Source organism: Pistacia vera, unplaced genomic scaffold (genome assembly GCF_008641045.1).
Source record: "Pistacia vera cultivar Batoury unplaced genomic scaffold, PisVer_v2 Contig673, whole genome shotgun sequence".
In the NCBI taxonomy this organism is placed as follows: Eukaryota; Viridiplantae; Streptophyta; class Magnoliopsida; order Sapindales; family Anacardiaceae; genus Pistacia; species Pistacia vera.
In genome coordinates, this window is record NW_022196527.1 from 46,391 (window position 1) to 64,103 (window position 17,713).

Here is a 17,713-nt window from a genome sequence, read left to right on the forward strand (position 1 = left end):
TCGTTTAACAAAAACTGTCTCATAACCAAACACAGATCACTCCAGGATTTTTCATAAAAATTCCATTCATCAATTTAAGCCATAATTTTAATGGGGCATTCAAGATACACATATGAGGTTCCAGTAAATTATCCAAGCCATTCTAGAGTCAATAACCATTTAAAACAGAATTTTCTTTCAACCTTTTCAAAACTGCCAACTGCTTCCATAATTGAGGTTACTGACTTGTAAAATTTATAACAATTTAACCTTTAATCTAAACCTTACCAAAACCTCCAGAATTAAACTAGGCACCTACAGGATTCAGAAGAATTTAAAATCATCAAATTTAAAAAGGAATAGATGCATCAAATCATCTACTAAAATACTCGTTCTGTAGAAATCCAAATTCCAGAATTGCAGGGCAAACTTAAAAAATCCATAGAAAATCCAATACTTCGAGTTTTTGAGTGAAACAAATTTTAAACACTCCTCAAGAAGTCTACAACAACATATCTGAAATTCAGTTTCAGTCAAAAACCCAAAACATGCAAACGATTTTCGGAATTCTAGCATGGTCATATTTTGTACGGTAACCCTTATATCAAAAATCACATCTTTAACCAATTTTTTTTTTGCTTAGAAACCACATATGTTCATCCACTATATTGTAATTAATCTTCCCTTTCAGTTTAATCTCATCCATTGCACTCAACATAAACAACACAAATCAAATTAATCATAGTCATCAAAGAGGGAAATCTCAAGCTTTACTCACCTCCCAATGCTTAATCCTCCTTACTCCTTCCCATCACCAGAGTTTGCCCGCGCCGGCACTTTTTCAGCAACCTTCATCGCTCTCTACTCTTCTCTCTCTCTTCTCGGTTTCATCTCTCTCCCTTCTTTCTTCTTCCTTCTCTCTTTTCTTTCTTCTTGATTCTTCCATTTGGTGAACAGCCCACCTATATATAAAACAATTTTCTAATATTGTGAAACTACCTCAATGATTCTTTATTCTATCATGACCCTACCACATCAGCTTTTCTTGCAAAATGCCACCAACAAAATTTAGAAACTCACATTTTTTTCCCTGAGAAAACAAATAAATTTTATGACATAACCCATAAAATATGGGATATACAACCTTCCCCCTTAAAGAAATTTCGTCTTCGAAGTTTACACTTGATTAGAACAACTCTGGATACAGTGACATATATCCTTCTCACTCTCTCAAGTTGTTCCTCTTCCGTATGATCACTCCATTGAATTTCTATCCAAGGGCGGTCTTGGTGATTGTAGGTTATAGGCCCACTCGCTTCCATTGGGCACTCTGATGTTCGCTTCATTAGTTTAGCATAACGAATATCTGGAGCCAAACCCTACAATCTTTCTTTAAAACATGGCCACCACATCTTGCAATTAAACTTTCCAATTTCCTTACCATCGAAATACCTTCCAATCATATACCATCCACTCGTGTATCCACCACAAAAGGCAGTTGCACCTAACATCCCTTCTGAAAGTACTTCCTAATAGTCACCTCTAAAATTAGACAGAGGAGTTACTTGGTGTTTCCACAAAATATTGACTTTGGCATTCCTGACTTCCTAAAAAGTTACCTCCTTTGGTATGGTCTAGGCCTCTTGTTGGGTCATGGCGTATACTCGGGTCTAAATACAAGGTTGTCCCAATTCTCTTTGCCTCTCTCTATTGCCATGACCTAGACCCTTCTTTAGGTTGGGACCTCTATTGTCCCTTAACACGACAACTCCCTCCCTATTCACCCTACTGGACAGCCCTCTGAAATACACTTCCACTTTGAGACAATTTGGGGCACTCTCTCTTAATATGTCCAAATGGTCTGCATCGACAACAGACTGAAGTTGCACCCCAACACTACTCTTCGTGGTACCTGCCACACTGTCACACAACATCCTCTGTTCCCTCTAGAGGCTCTATTGCACTACTAGTGGCCATTAAATTTCCCTTGCCTCCAACTGGCCCTAGGCCTGGCTACTGGATGTGCTAGAGAAATTACCTTCACACCTTCCCATACAGTTCTTCAGACCACCAATCCCTCAATTTCTATTACCACGTTTCTGTCTATGATTTAACACATTTTTATAATGTCTAGGACGTCTCACAACATTTTTATGACACATTTCCTTTTCTACAGCAAACAAATAAAACAGTAGTGGATGCAAAAAGTTGGTTACAGTCCACATAACACTTCCACAATCCCAGCTCCAAAATTCCCAACCTTCAATAATATTGCATGCCTTCATGCAAGTGTTCAAATATGGGTGGCATATATTATTAATAAAACCATCATGTAAATACGAGTATAATATTCCGAAGTATACCAACTTATAAAATATCAATTTACACCTCATATTTGTCCCCCCATTTTTAGTCCCAAAGGTTTCAAACATTACAATTATCCCCCTGCCTTACTCCAATAATCGCAAAACTGACAATCTGCCCCCTTCGGAATCCTTCCACCAATTACAATCAAATACTAACCCAAAGCACAGAAATTTGGGCCTATGCCCCCCCAAATATAAACAAACCCAATACTAATTTAATATATCTTTTCACGATTATAAAGCCAACCCAAAACACCCATTTCTCACAACTTCTTAAATTTGGGCCAAGCCCATCTATTTTTATAAGCTCATCCATACTTCAATCCATCGAGAGTTAAATAAACCAACCACCAAGATTATATTCAATTTAACAACAACCCATATCCACAGGGTTTACACTCCAACATCTACTTCTCCAACTCAACCCAACCAAGAATTTCATTTCATCCCAACAATAACTCTTATTCCCACCAACATTACCCTTCAATTTCCTCATTCTCTATTCAAGAACAAACAAACCAGGCCTCCCCAAAATTTGGCTGGATTTTTCCATTTTAATAACCAATTCCACATGCAATTTCTCACAATTTAATTTCCAATCATCCAAATTATGCAATTTCACACAAACACACATGCATGCCAAAAGTTCCCTTCCAATACATGCTCTATAACCCATAATCATGCATATCAAAAACTTTATGCCAATATACATATAACATTTTCATAAGCCAAAATATAACCAATAATCATGATCTTGATTAAACAACACTAAGCCAATTCATCAACATAATCCACAACCTCCTAAAGCAATCCATACCATTTTCATTTATTTAATATCCAACACTCCCAATTCATCATTAAGTTACAAACATAAAATCTTCAAGTCTACTAAAGTACCCACCAAGCAAGAATGCATTTTTTTTTCATCAACAAAACACACATCAAACGCCACAGTAAGCTTCCACGCATTACATACAACAGAAAATCAGACTTTTAGCAAGGAAATTTTGGTTGATCCACTCACCTTTTGAAGCTAAATTCTTGATCCGAAGAAGGGATCAGAATCCTCTAACGATGTCCGCGCTTGTCTTCCTTTATCTGAAATCCAATGACGTCTCCATTTCAAAAGTCTCCCTATGGTAACACTTCAACATTGAATTCATTGGACATCTTAAACACCATAAAATTAACTTAATATCCTTTAACAAAAACTGTCTCTTAACCGACACTGATCACTCCAGGATTTTTCATAAAAATTCCATTAATCAATTTAAGCCATAATTTTAATGGGGCATTCAAGACACATATGAGGTTCCAGTAAATTATCCAAGCCATTCTAGATTCAATAACCATTTAAAACAGGATTTTATTTCAACCTTTTCAAAACTGCCAACTGCTTACAGAATTGAGGTTATTGACTAGTAAAATTTATAACAATTTAACCTTTAATCTAAACCTTACCAAAACCTCCAGAATTAAACTAGGCACCTACAGGATTCAGAAGAATTTAAAATCATCAAATTTAAAAAGGAATAGATGCATCAAATCATCTACTAAAATACTCGTTCTGTAGAAATCCAAATTCCAGAATTGCAGGGCAAACTTAAAAAATCTATAGAAAATCCAATACTTCGAGTTTTTGAGTGAAACAAATTTTAAACACTCCTCAAGAAGTCTACAACAACATATCTGAAATTCAGTTTCAGTCAAAAACCCAAAACATGCAAACGATTTTCGGAATTCTAGATGGTCATATTTTGTATAGTAACCCTTATATCAAAAATCACATCTTTAACCAATTTTTTTTTGCTTAGAAACCACATATATGTTCTATCCACATAACATTATTGTAATTAATCTTCCCTTTTCAGTTTAATCTCATACCATTGCACTCAATCATAAACAACACAAATCAAATTAATCAATAATCATCAAAGAGGGAAATCTCAAGCTTTACTCACCTCCCACATGCTTAATCCTCCTTTACTCCTTCTGGTCACCGGAGTTTTCCCGCCGGCGGCCACTTTTCCAGCCACCTTCATCGCTCTCTACTCTTCTCTCTCTCTCTTCTCGGTTTCTTCTTTCTCTCCATTCTTTTCTTCTTCCTCTCCTTGCTTCTTCCTTTTCTCTCTGTTCTTTCTTCTCTTCTCCCTCCCCTCTCTTTTCTTTTTTCTTCTCGATTCTTCTCCGTTTGGGCGAATAGCCCAATTTTATATAGAACAATTTTCCAAAATTGTGAAACTACCCCAATGATTCTCTTATTCTTTCATGACTCTGCCACATCAGCTTTTCTTTCAAAATACCCCCATCAAAAATTTAGAAACTCACATTTTTCCCCCTAGAAAACAAAATAAATTTCATAAAATTACCTATAAAATATGGGATATTACATTTATAGTGCTTTACTTTCTATATGGGAGTTATGTTTATTTAACCACTGTGAAATTTCACTACAAAAAGAAGAATATTATAAGTCTCTCGAGCACTACAAATTACTCCCTTCTATCTCTTTGTAGCTACACACTCTTTTTGTGGCCTCACTAATTGTGGCCACACACTTTCTCTCTAAGATTTAACACATTTTAATAATGTCTAGGACGTCTCACAACATATTTATGATACAAAGTCATTAGGAATTAAAAACACTTATCTAGGCTAAAAATCATGTGTTACCCAAAGGTGTATTTGCTAAAGCTAATTTTCTTTTCCACAGCAAACAAACAAATAATCATGAAATATTAGTTTGCCTATTCACTAACCACAATTATGTTACACCATTCAATGTTACAAAGAATACGTGTAAGATTAGTAGTAGCATAGTATGATGTATTTTATTTTTTAAATAAAAATAAAACAGATGTTATCTAAACTGTTTCCAACAAGATTGATTTTACAAATTCATATCTCTAACTAATTAGTTAATTTTAGATATTCCTATAATTGCGTTATACTGATGCATTCTCTAATTGATAACAGATATATTGATGGAGATCGTAACTGCTATTGTATCAAAGGTTGGAGAATATCTGGTGGAGCCGACCATAAACCAAGCTCGTTACTTATTTCGTTTCAACAAAATTGTTGAAGATCTTATGGAAGCAGAACGAAACTTGAAATTGAAACAAGGTGATGTGGAGAAAGAAATCGAAGCTGCAGAAAGAAATGATGAAAGAATTAACGCAGCTGTACAATATTGGTTGTCTGATTCGAGAAAAATCATGGGAGAAATTGAGACGTTGAAAGGAAAAATAGAAGTTAACAAGACCTGTCTTAATGGGTGGTGTCCTAATTGGGTCTCTCAACATCAGTTGGGGAGGAAAGCAACAAAGACAAGCATTTTGTTGAAGGCAATTGTAGATGGAGGCCGATTTGATAGAGTGGGCTATCTTAAAGATTTTGACTTTTTCGGGCCTGCCACGGATGCTTTTGATAAGATTATGGAGGCACTTAAAAATGATGGCATCCATATGGTTATATTGTATGGGATGGGCGGTGTGGGTAAAACAACTTTAGCAAAAGCAGTGAGTAAAAAGGTCAAAGAAGAGGGCATCTTTAAGCATGTTATGATGGTTACTGTATCCCAAACTCCAAACTTCATAAATATTCAAGGTAAGTTGGCTGAACTCCTAAATTTGACATTTACGGAGAAAACTGAAGAGGGAAGAGCTCAGAGGCTGTCTTCAAGATTGTCAGAGTCTAATAATAACCTTATAATCCTGGATGATATTTGGGAAGAATTCAATTTCAAGGAAAAAATAGGTGTTCCAGTGAGCAAAGGTTGCAAAATTCTTCTGACAACCCGCTGCAGAAACGTATGCACTTATAGGGAGTATCAATCGTTAATTCTTCTAGATGTTTTAGAGGAAGATGAAGGAGTGACTTTACTCAAAAGGCAAGCAGGTATAGATGATGACTTTATCGGCTTGAATACTTTGGCTACTGAAATTACTAAAGAATGTGATGGTTTGCCTTTAGCACTTGTAACCATTGGAAGTCACTTGAGAGGAAAGAAAGATATCGAAATATGGGAATCTGTGTGTGAAAAACTAAAAAAGTCAAAACTGGAGGATTTATGTCTTGTTAATAGTACAGAGAGAGGTGTCTACGCCAGTCTTAAGTTGAGTTATGATTATTTGAGGAGAGATGAAATTCGATTGTGTTTTTTGATGTGTTCATTATTTCCTGAGGATTTTGAAATTCCTTTGGAGGATTTGGTTAGAATAGGAGTGGGGTTAGATTTATATGAAGGCGTTTCATCCATTGAAGAAGCAAGAGGGGACCTACGTTTAATTGTTGAAGCCCTGAAGGCTTTGGGTTTGCTATTAAATGCACATAAAAAAGAATTTGTGAGAATGCATGATATAGTTCGTGATGTTTGTCTGTGGATCACATCAAAGGGGGAGAATATATTCATGAGCAAGATTCGCATGGATTTGACGCAGTTGAAAATGGAAAGAGGCTGGAAACAATATACAGCAATCTCCTTGTTGGAAAACAAACTAAAAGAGCTCCCTGTTAGACTGGTATGTCCTAAGCTTAAAATATTGCTATTGGGTGGTGAAAATCAATGGTCAAAGTTGAAAGTTTCAGATGAATGTTTCGAAGAGATGAAAGCACTAGAAGTTGTAAGTTTAAGAGATGTAGACCTTTCACTGAAATCACTTCAATTCTTGACAAATCTCAAGACTCTTGAGTTGTTTGGTTGTAATTTGAGAGACATTTGTTTCCTTGCCAAGCTGAACAAACTTGAGATTCTTAGCTTTAGAGGTTCTTGTTTTGACGAATTACCAATAGAATTGAGTGAACTTAAGGAACTAAGAATGTTGGATTTACGTGACTGTTATAAGCTAGAAAGAATTCCTTCCAATTTGATACAAAGCTTTTCTCAACTAGAAGAATTATACATGGAAGACATCTTTGAAGAATCGGAGGTTGAAGAGAAGAGTATAGAAACAGGCAATGCTAGGCTTTCAGAGGTAAATTATCTACCTTGCTTGGCTGTTCTGTATTTGAAAATAAATTCAAAATGCCTTGCAAAAGACTTTGCTTTCTCCGAACTTTCAAGTTATGAAATTTTTGTGAACCAAAGGCTTACTAGTGGTCTCTCTGTTGGATATCCAGAAGAATCATCAAAAGCTTTAAGAATTGCTCATATTGATGCAACCTTGATGACTGCATTATTTAAAGCACTATATCATAGTGTAGAATATCTTAGTTTGGAAAGAGTAACAGGTCAAAATATCCTCCCAAGCATTGACCAAAATGGATTGAAGAAGTTGAATACTCTTGTGGTTAGAGATTGTTCAGACTTGAAATGCATGATAGATGCATCGCAAGTGGGGGAAGAAAATCCAAAGTTGCATCCAAGTTTAGCAAAGTTAGAGTTGCAATGGTTACCAGAATTGCAGTGTATATGGAAGGGGCCCATGCCCATGCCCATGCCCATGCATGTTGTAAACTTCCAAAGTCTTATGGATGTTTATGTGAGAGGGTGCAAAAGCTTGGCTTATCTTTTCACTTTATCAATTGCTCGGAGTTTGGGGCAGTTGAAATCACTCCGTGTAGAATATTGTGAGAGTTTGGAGATCCTGATCAAGATAGAAGAGGATGATAATGGCAGGGGAGAGAAAATGTTGTCAAAATTAGAAGATCTCCAAATTGAAAGATGCAAGAGATTGGAATACGTTTTTCCGGTGTTTGTTGCAGCAGGTCTTATACAACTTAAAAATCTTGAAATAAAAGATGCAACAGAGTTGAAGCAAGTATTTCATGGAAAAGAAGAAAATGAAGTTGCAGAGGAAGGCAAGGACATCAAGTTGCCTAATTTAAAAAAGCTAAGGCTCTACAAACTTGAAAAGCTTACCAGATTCTTTCCCAAAAATAATCATTCAACTCTGCCAGCTTTGGAGGTATGTTTTTAATTCGTTTCCTTTTCTTTTTTTGGCCTAAAATGGACGAACATTTTATTGGCTCAACTCTGCTGCATCTATTATTTCAACGTGCATATGGAAAGAAAAAAGTGCATAAATTTATTTTAGGTTCTTTACGATAAATATGGAAAGAAAAAAGTTGTATTGGTTAAATAAAAGATTTTACCACCATTTTTTTTTTGCAATAGATAGTACTTTAAGTGAGATATCAACAATGAAAAATTATATCATAATTGTTAAATCTTTATCTATTAGACCTTTGGAATGATCATTTAGCTATGCATTATTTTAGAATTTCTAACAATTATAATATAATTTTCATTACAATTGGCATTAATTTCACTTAGCCCCTGAGAGATCGTTAAGTCTCAAGGGCCTAATGATTTTATTGCTTTTAAATTTTTATTTTTATTTAATACTTTGTGAGTAATTTTAATTTATTTTTTTAAAAGAACTAATTTAAATTTATACAATTACGTTGCCCTTATATAAAATTAAATTTAACTCTAATTAACAAAATTTAATTAGAGTTAAATTTATTGTTAAATTTTGAAGTTTAATTATAATAATTTTTGAAGTAGAGGTTTTATTATTATTATTATTATTATTAAAGATGCATAAACTAAGATATCATGATTATTTATTCATTATCTACTTTGCTTTGTCATTACGTTCCATTTTACTTGTATTTAATAATATAATGACAGATTGACACAAGACATAGCTGTACTATTGCAAGTTGTCACATGACAATCCAGTGATCAAAATTTACAAATTTTTATTACTTACAAAATTTTATTATTATTATAAAAAAAAAAAACCAAAAAAAAAGGTTTGCTTAATTGTTATAATCTGGTGGATCTAATAAATTTTGATAAGATCAGAGTGATTTTTTTTCTCCAGAAATTGTGTGTTCTAGGCGTGGGCAATTATAATCAGTCGGCTGAAAAAGTTCTCTCTCGATCAAGACGTGGAGCAACAAAAAATTTGGAAGAATTACAAATTGAGAATTGTGGAGTAAAAGTTGTATTTCAGTTGGAAGATCTAATTATTGAAAGACAACAACATGAATTATCACTTCCAAGATTAAATCATCAAGAAGAACTAGAAGGTTTATGTAAAGGTCCTGCTCATGTTCTAAGGTTGGAGAATTTAACCACTTTATCAATAGGTGAATGCAAAAAGTTGAAACATATCTTCGCAGTTACTCTTGCTCAGAAGTTGGGTCAATTGGAATCACTTTCAGTATGGGATTGTGAGAATTTGGAACAAGTATTTTATTTGGATCATGAAAGAGAAGAATATGTAGGTGGAGGAGATCATAAGAGCATCGTGCTTCCAAAATTGAAGTATTTATATCTAGAAGGACTTGCAAAGCTAGTAAGTTTTTTTCCAGAAAAATATGAGGAATGTTGTCCAGCTTTGGTAGAGTTCATGGTAGAAGACTGTTCCAAATTAACTACAACTTTCATTGGTGAAGAGGTATGTTAAATCTTTTATCTATTAGGCCTTTACTAATTGGATAGATATTTTATGCATGAAGAGTCAGTAATATTCAATAATAATAGTTAGCACTAATTGGATAGATATTCTATGTACATTATTAAAAAATTGTTAAAATTTAAGTTTACAAATTACCACCACTCCCTTTATAGGAATAAAATTCTTCCAAGTTTAATAAAACTTATTCAGCAATAGCATATCAGACCATTCACTTAAAATTATAAATGAATCTACTTTGTTATTGTTCAATTTACTTTCAGCTTCTCTTAGAATTTTTAGATTTTTTAGTTAATTAAATAAAATATATAAAAGATTCTCTTACTTTTTTTTAGTAGTTGGTAGTACGGTATAATCTATTGGCATAAATTTATCTAATAAACTTTTTATAACATTATTGTGTAGTCTCAGAATCTACAGGTTGTAGAGATGAGTAATTGCAGTAGTCAATTGTGCGATGGAATTCTCTCTGGGTTGAGATGTGGCTTCTTCAAAAAAATTAAAGAATTAAGCATGGAAGACTGCGGAGTACTAGAACATGAATTATCATTCTCAAATTTGAAGAATTTGACCTCTTTAACAATAGCTCACTTCAACAAGCTCAAACATATCTTCTCACCAACCGTTGCTCGAAATCATATGTTGCAATTGAAAGTTCTGCGCATCAAAGAATGTGTGGAATTGGAGCAAATCATTGATGTTAAGGATGGTGAAGAAGTTGGAGCAAATCTTCTCCAAACTCTATCATACATTGAAGTGGAAAAGTGCCATAAATTAAAAAATCTGTTTCCTATCCCCATAGCTCGGGGTTTTCAACAACTGGAATTCCTATCTGTGAGGGACAACTCTGAATTAGAAGAAATATTTGGAGATAATGATGTGATTGATGAGAAAGAAATCCAGTTGCCTCGACTTCAGCATATAATCCTAAAAGATTTACCAAGACTCACCAATTTTTGCCATGTGGATTATCACTTCATATTTCCAACACCACGACTTCTACTTCGTCAGTTGGTAGTCGAAAGATGTCCAAAGATAAGTACAAGATTTTCGTGGGATGAAGAAAATAAAAGTGTGCATGCGGAAGCAAAGGTACTTCCATTTTTTTTAATTATAATTGATTAAAGATTTTAAGTCAAAAGGATTTGCTCATTATTCTTCACAATAAGGAACTTCTTTTCATACATTTACTTCTTATGTAATGCCACAAAAAGCTTAATATTACTACCTTCGCATTTGATGCTTCCAATATCTGGCTTTGCAGGCACCCAAAATAGATAGTGTCGAAGATGACAGTCATGAAGAGACTTCTAAAGATCTCTTTTGCAGTCATAATTTAGAAAAATTACCTCGGTACATAAAAAATGAAGAGCTTTATTCCAATTCTCATCCAACAGAATGAAGAAAAGAACAGTGAATATTAGAAACATGCTCATCAGCTCTAATCAGGTAATTGAATTTATTATTCTACACATTGAATTTGTTTCAAGAGGCTCCAACATAAATATACTTGTGATTAATTATATTTCTTTTGATGGTTTTTCAGTTGGCTCCACCGAATCCAATGAATATTAGTCTGTTTGAAGGGAAGCAGAAGAAAATTCAATTCACTGTCTTCAATTTGATGAATTTTCTAAACTGCACTTGTTATATATATTTGTTCTGTTTTAAGTCCAATATCAGTTCACTTGTTATGCAAATTTTCTAATGGATTATTGACAGAGTTTATGTTTGGGTTAGTAACTGATGTATTTTGTATAATTCAGGCTGAAGTTGATTAATCTGGTGCTTAATTGTTATAATCTGGTGGATCTAATCAGTACTTCTGCTGCTACAATTAACTCAACTTTGTACTTCACCTCTTCAGTACTTCTGTTCTGCTGTTACAATCTTTTCAATATCTACTGCTTCGTTTTACTCCTGCTTCAAATTCTCTATTACGCATCTTCTACTACTGCTGTAACTTGTTCTTTACCTTCACTAATTACTTACCCTTTCAAATACTGAGAAGATGGTATAACAATAAATTTACTTCTTAAGAACTCAAAACTGTCTTGCCAGTTGCCACCAATGGTTTTGTAAAGATGTCAACATTTTGCACTTCACTAGGAACATACTAAATTCTTATCAAATATGCTACAACTTGCTCTCTTACATAATGTGTATCAATCTCAATATGTTTTGTTTATATTCTGCCTCAATCTCAATATGTTTTGTTTATATTCTGCCTCAATCTCAATAGGTTCTACAAAGCTCTATAATCTCCCTCAGTGGATGATAAAGCCATTACTTTTCTGTTTTCTACAACTCAATTGCACTAAATTAGGACTAAGAAAAACATAGCATCCACGTGTAGACCTTCTATCTTGTACACAACTTGCCCAACTATATTTGCATAGCACTCCAACTGCATAGTACTTGCTGGATTGAACTGAATGTCATAAAATAAGGTACCTTTTAAGTACCTAAGTACTATTTGCAGGCCTGCCACTGGAACTGAGTTGGTTGCTTAAGAAATTGACTTAGTTTATCAATAAGAAAGCAATGTCAGGCTTGGTTAAGGTTAAGTATTGAACAGCACCTACTCTGCTTCTATATAAGGCAAGAGTGTCAAACTCCTCACTATCTACAGCAGCAAGTTCAATTCCCAAAGCCATTTGACTGTAGCTTTCTCAATTCTACTTGTAAAGATCTTTGGCATATTTAGCGATTGAGATGAATGCCATTACTATTTGAAAAGCTTCTAAACTAACAATAAGCTTTTGAATTCACAAAACAAAGATATTTTCCAGAACAAAGATGAAATGCTAGTCTCACCCACTTTTCTCTTCACAATACAATTGATGTTTAATTCATAATAGACATTGAAGATACCTTCTTTTTAGGGAAGAAACAAGAAATTGAAAAACACCAATTGGCGAGAACTGACTTGGAATTGAGCCACCTTTAACTTCGGATTCGGAACAACAGACATCACCTAATGTATACAGAAACTGAGCCCAATGTAACTTTCTAGATAAGTATTCATTTTTTGGCGGCTAAAACCAGATAAGTAGGGATATTAAGGCAAGTAAAAGCAAGTCCTACATAACTGTTTATATCCTGATAAAAACTGTCCAAAATTAACATCGCTAGGGCAAATTATTTCTGAGTTTCCCAAATAATCAATTGCCACTGTTACACTCAGATTTACCCTCATAGCGTTTAGGCCAATTCTGTGGATTTCAGCCCTCTGCCATGAGTACAACAGAGAATGAAGTGCAGAACATGAGATTGAACAACTCTAACTCAAATCGACAGTACCTCCATGAAACAAGCTCCTCACCAACAACACAATACAAAACCACATATTAACAATTAGTGCTTAAAGCATTTCAACACCACGAATCACTATGCTACCACCATCACCAACCACAGAACAACCCTTTGCAAGATTATACATTTATCACATTTAAGTTCTTATAAGGTCATTATTCATAAGGTGGTTTCAGCACTAATTATAATTAGACTCTAAAAACACTAAAATTAACAACAAAATTCTCCACTTTACAAATCCAACACCAAGAAAAATGCTGCAGAACATTAAATCAGGCAATTTCATACTAATCCACGAAACAAAACCAAACTAACATTAAAAAATCCCACTAACCTATAATCTCCTCTCTTCCACTTGCCACTCCTCATACCGATCACTATCACACAACCTCCTCAACACAGCCAAAGTCAACCAATTGCCAAATCCGCCACGTCATCAGTCAACACATCAGGAGTGTTTGCACTCTTATTCCCTTCTCTTACACTTCCCCAAGTCACTTTGTCAGCCCCCGCTGAAACTCGCCGCGATCTCAAGCTTTGGCAAAGCTTCTATCAGTTCAGCCTCAGCGCCGGCCGCGGCATTCCCGACAACTCCTGGTCCTCACTGAAGCTTCCCATGCTCCCGGGCAAAGAAACAACATCGATGATGGCGGTTGATCATCAAGCCACTCCTTGATCTCTGTTACTGAGATGATCCACCTGATCCCGATCAATCTCATCACCCTCTAAATTCAAAATGGTCCGGTGTATCAAAGGTGGTGTTGTTCAACTTACCATCAGAGAAGACTCGACCGCATAGGATTCCAACTCCTTGAATGTATTTCAATAATGCCCTCTGCTTCTCTAAACCCCCCTCGCTTGTTGAAACATAACAGTAGTCCACTCTCTCTGTGAACACGATAGGCATTCCTAACAGGAAACGCTTAACGAGACTCGGGACAATCAACTCATGACGAGTCGTTCAACTCAGTGATGGGCTGGTTTTGCTCATCACAAAGAACTTGCAAGTGTAACTGCATACTAAGAAAAGCTGCACTGGAGGTGTAGAAATGCAGCAGGAACTCCAAAATCATTCGCAACTTCAATCATGTCCGCACAGAACATATCGAGAACGACCCGGCGATCGAGGTGAGTCACCAGAGACTGACTCCGTCGGAATTAGCTTAGTGACTGCCTTTGAAGAGGTTAATGGCTTTTGACGAACGAATCCATAAGCTTATGCGAGAAGATGATTTTGAAGGGAAAAGATTGACTTCTGGGAGTTGAATGATTTTGAAGTTCGGGTTGAGCGGAGAGAGGGGAGAGAGAGAGTGAATGAAGGTACACGGGGACTTTAGTGTCTAAGGGAAGCTGCATGACGAGGACGGTGATGGAGACGAGGTGGTCCACAGTCGTGGACGGACCAGGATTTTTGCCCAGTGGGCCTCCGCGGTTCTCCTTTCTCGAAAACTTAAAAAATTCACTAAACGTGAAACTTAAATAAAATCACTAAACCTTACTAAAAAAAATGATGGTGCAATATCAATCATCTAAAGAAAATAATGCAATAACGTAAGAATTTACTTGAATAAATTTTTGAAAGTAAAATTTTGAGCAATTATGTTAAAAATAATATCTATTCAAAAAAAATAAAAAAAATTTTGTGAAAAACCTCTCAATTAAAGAGAGCAATGACCATAGAAATTTAACGATTCCCTTAAATCCGTATAGGGGGTATTTGTCTACTTATAAGCTGGTCAAACTAGTTTATAAGCTCTAAAATTAAGCTGATCTCTTTGTTTATAATTTTTTTAACTTTATAAGTTGAGCTTATAGCAAAAAAAAAAAAAAAATAAGTGGGGGAGGTACTTTTTTTTTTTGGGGGCTTATAAACACTCTGTTTAAAGCTAGTTTGACCAAGTATATTATCACATTATCCTTGTTTAATTTTAAAATTCCTTAGTATCCCCTTCTTAATGTAATACCTTTTTTAGTCATTTTATATAAAATATACTTATAAGCCATATTTTACCAACACGTCAACTACTTATCGATCACTTATAAGTATTTAACTAAATACGTAATTGCTTAAAATTTTAAATGCTTATAATAAAATTAGCTTATACACTTGTTGCTTATAGCTAATTTTCATAAGCTCAGACAAACACCCCCTATTAAAAGAGTTTACAACAATCATAATCCACCAAAAATATTCTACACAAATTTCTTATTCTCCTCTTTTTCTTCTTTAATATTATTATTATTATTTTTTTTTGCTTTTAATGATTATAATATAAATTTTCATGACTTTGATCAGCCTAACCCAAGCTAAAGTAATCAAAACTTAAATTAAGTCAACGTTGCCTTGACTTTTAATATGATTAAGAAAAAAAGAGAAAATTTTGTTAGTATAAATAGATATAACTCAAACACTTTAATTTTTGAGCAGCTAACAGTGACGTTGGAAATGTAGGAAGTGATGGTGAATGTGAAAAATAATGTTTCGTAAATATAGTTAATGTTTATTTGAGAAAGTAGAACATTCTTAGACACAAAACACAAATAAACTCATAAGATCCAGTCATTTTCCATTAAATTAGGAATAAAATCTCAAAAAAATAGTATGATTCAACCTTAAAATAAACTAAAATGAAATGAGTAATACACATACCTAAAACTGTAAAAACAGAAAACGAAGCTAATTGTGGTATCTTAATTAGTGAAAACTTCAACAATTTTAGTCTTTAAAAGTTTTAAGAATGAATAACATAAGAAAGTGAAAGAAAATGAGAGTAAAATATTTTGAGATAAAATTATAAAAACTATAGACATAGAGAAGAGTAAAAAGAGTTTTAAGCTAAAATATATTATTAATAGTAATCTCCTCTCTCTCTCTCTATAATAATATTAATATATATATATTATATATATATATATATATATATATATATATTCATTTTTTAAAAATCCGGTAAACTTAGATATATACTTAATAGAATTTTTTATATGCTTATATAAATAAATTTTTTTTTTTAAATGTGAGGATAGGCCTGGTTCTACCTCCAAGGGGCTGGGTCTGCCCCTGGTCACAGTGGACCAGTAGCTTTGCCTCTCCACCTCGTTACAACGTTTGCCGACGCCCGATAAGGGATCAACACTAGCTCAGCTTTCTTCATCCTTTTGTTCTGTTGATGGGAAGTTATATACAGGACAAGGGGCTGATGATTACTATGCCAGTTTGTGAGAAAAATATTTATTTAATAATAAAGGAATAAAAAAGGTAGTCTGGTCGCCACCAGCTTAGGTGTGACGGGCGAGATCTCGCTTGTAAATCAAATTAATTTTCTGAAAGTTATCATCTCAACCGTCCATATCCGAAGGCATTGAGTTTTTATTGTGCTCTTTGATCATTTGTTTGATAGTGTCGACGGATGTGTTGAAACCAACGTGAGAGTGAGACACATCAATGGGTGTTAACAGAAAAAGACTTTAATATCCTTTGTCTTATACTACTTTATTTTCTTATTTTATTTCATTCAATTTATTTTATTTTATTTCATTCCATTTTTGTTTTTAATTATGAATAATATTATCTTTACATCACCTCATACACCGTTTCTTTTACTTCATGACGTGGCATCTTACATGGTATGTGCAATCTCAGCCGGATATTGTTTGGTTTGCAAATTTAGGATAGAAGAATTTTGGGGGCGATTTAAATTTGGGGAATTATAGCTCCGTTTGGTTTACCATATTTTATTATTCTATTCATACTATTTCTAAAAAAAAATGTTATTTTTACAAAGACCTATACAAAGAGAGTTACAAAGTGACGTGGAAGAGAAGAAAAAAAAAAAAAAAAGGGAAAGAGAGAGAGAGAGAAAAAAAAAAATCATGAAGATCAAAAGTAGCAATTGTCTTTGTATACCCCCTTTCTATTTATCTTTATAAGGATAGCACTTCTCATTTCTAAAATACTGGTTTGTTTCCCTAAAAATGCTATTATATTTTATCTAACTATTTTTAAATCTTTTAAGCTTATTAATTTAACAAACACCCACCAAAAAAAGTTTAGAAATTAAGAAAAACATCTCTATCTACCCATATTTATTTGCTAGATTCCGACTACTATAGTAGAAAAGTAATCAGAATCTGATATAATAGCACATTATTGATTAGATCTAGCTGATAATACATCAATCTATCATTTTTTAACTAGATCTATAATGAATCTGATCGAAAAAAACTAGATCAACGACCAAAGATTTGGCTGTAGAAAAAACACTGATTTGATACCATGAACAAACTGCATTTGAGAGAAAGGAAATTTTTTATTCAGCTTAAAGGGATCCGTTTACAAGAAGCACAGTTTATATGTATGTACAAGAAATCATAGTTAGTCAACCACAGTTAATTAACCGTAACAACTAACTAACTATTTAACCAATTAACTAAACCACTTAACAAACTAACTGACAAATTAATTAGCTAACTAAACTAATTAACTGATTATACTAATAATCCAATAGTCATGCTGGTATAAAACATGTCGAGGACAAACCCGGCGAGTCGAGATGAGTCAAGGGAGGCTAACTCCGAGTGAACAAGCTTAGAGACGGCTTCTTTGACGAGGTGTTTATGAGA

General features: G+C 34.0%; 1 protein-coding gene across 2 annotated transcripts; it reads left to right on the forward strand.

Annotated features, from left to right (window-relative positions):
• Nucleotides 1–5,772: 5,772 nt before the first annotated feature.
• LOC116113006 (disease resistance protein At4g27190-like) lies at nucleotides 5,773–11,454 on the forward strand. 2 transcript variants are annotated; one of them, XM_031399137.1, is made up of 5 exons: nucleotides 5,773–8,254; nucleotides 9,179–9,757; nucleotides 10,181–10,867; nucleotides 11,040–11,224; nucleotides 11,322–11,454. In XM_031399137.1, the coding sequence occupies exons 1-4, from the start codon at nucleotides 5,783–5,785 to the stop codon at nucleotides 11,175–11,177; spliced, it is 3,876 nt and encodes a 1,291-aa protein (XP_031254997.1). In that variant the 5' UTR covers nucleotides 5,773–5,782; the 3' UTR covers nucleotides 11,178–11,224; nucleotides 11,322–11,454. The 2 variants fall into 2 exon arrangements, with proteins under 2 accessions (XP_031254997.1, XP_031254998.1); XM_031399138.1 differs by having other exon boundaries at nucleotides 10,187–10,867.
• Nucleotides 11,455–17,713: the final 6,259 nt, after the last annotated feature.

Coding starts and splice junctions, on each gene's coding strand:
- LOC116113006 (XM_031399137.1), top strand. CDS start 5,783: ATGGAGGCACTTAAAAATGATGGCATCCATATGGTTATATTGTATGGG. Junction 8,255..9,178: donor CAACTCTGCCAGCTTTGGAG/GTATGTTTTTAA, acceptor TTTTTTCTCCAG/AAATTGTGTGTTCTAGGCGT. Junction 9,758..10,180: donor CAACTTTCATTGGTGAAGAG/GTATGTTAAATC, acceptor ATTATTGTGTAG/TCTCAGAATCTACAGGTTGT.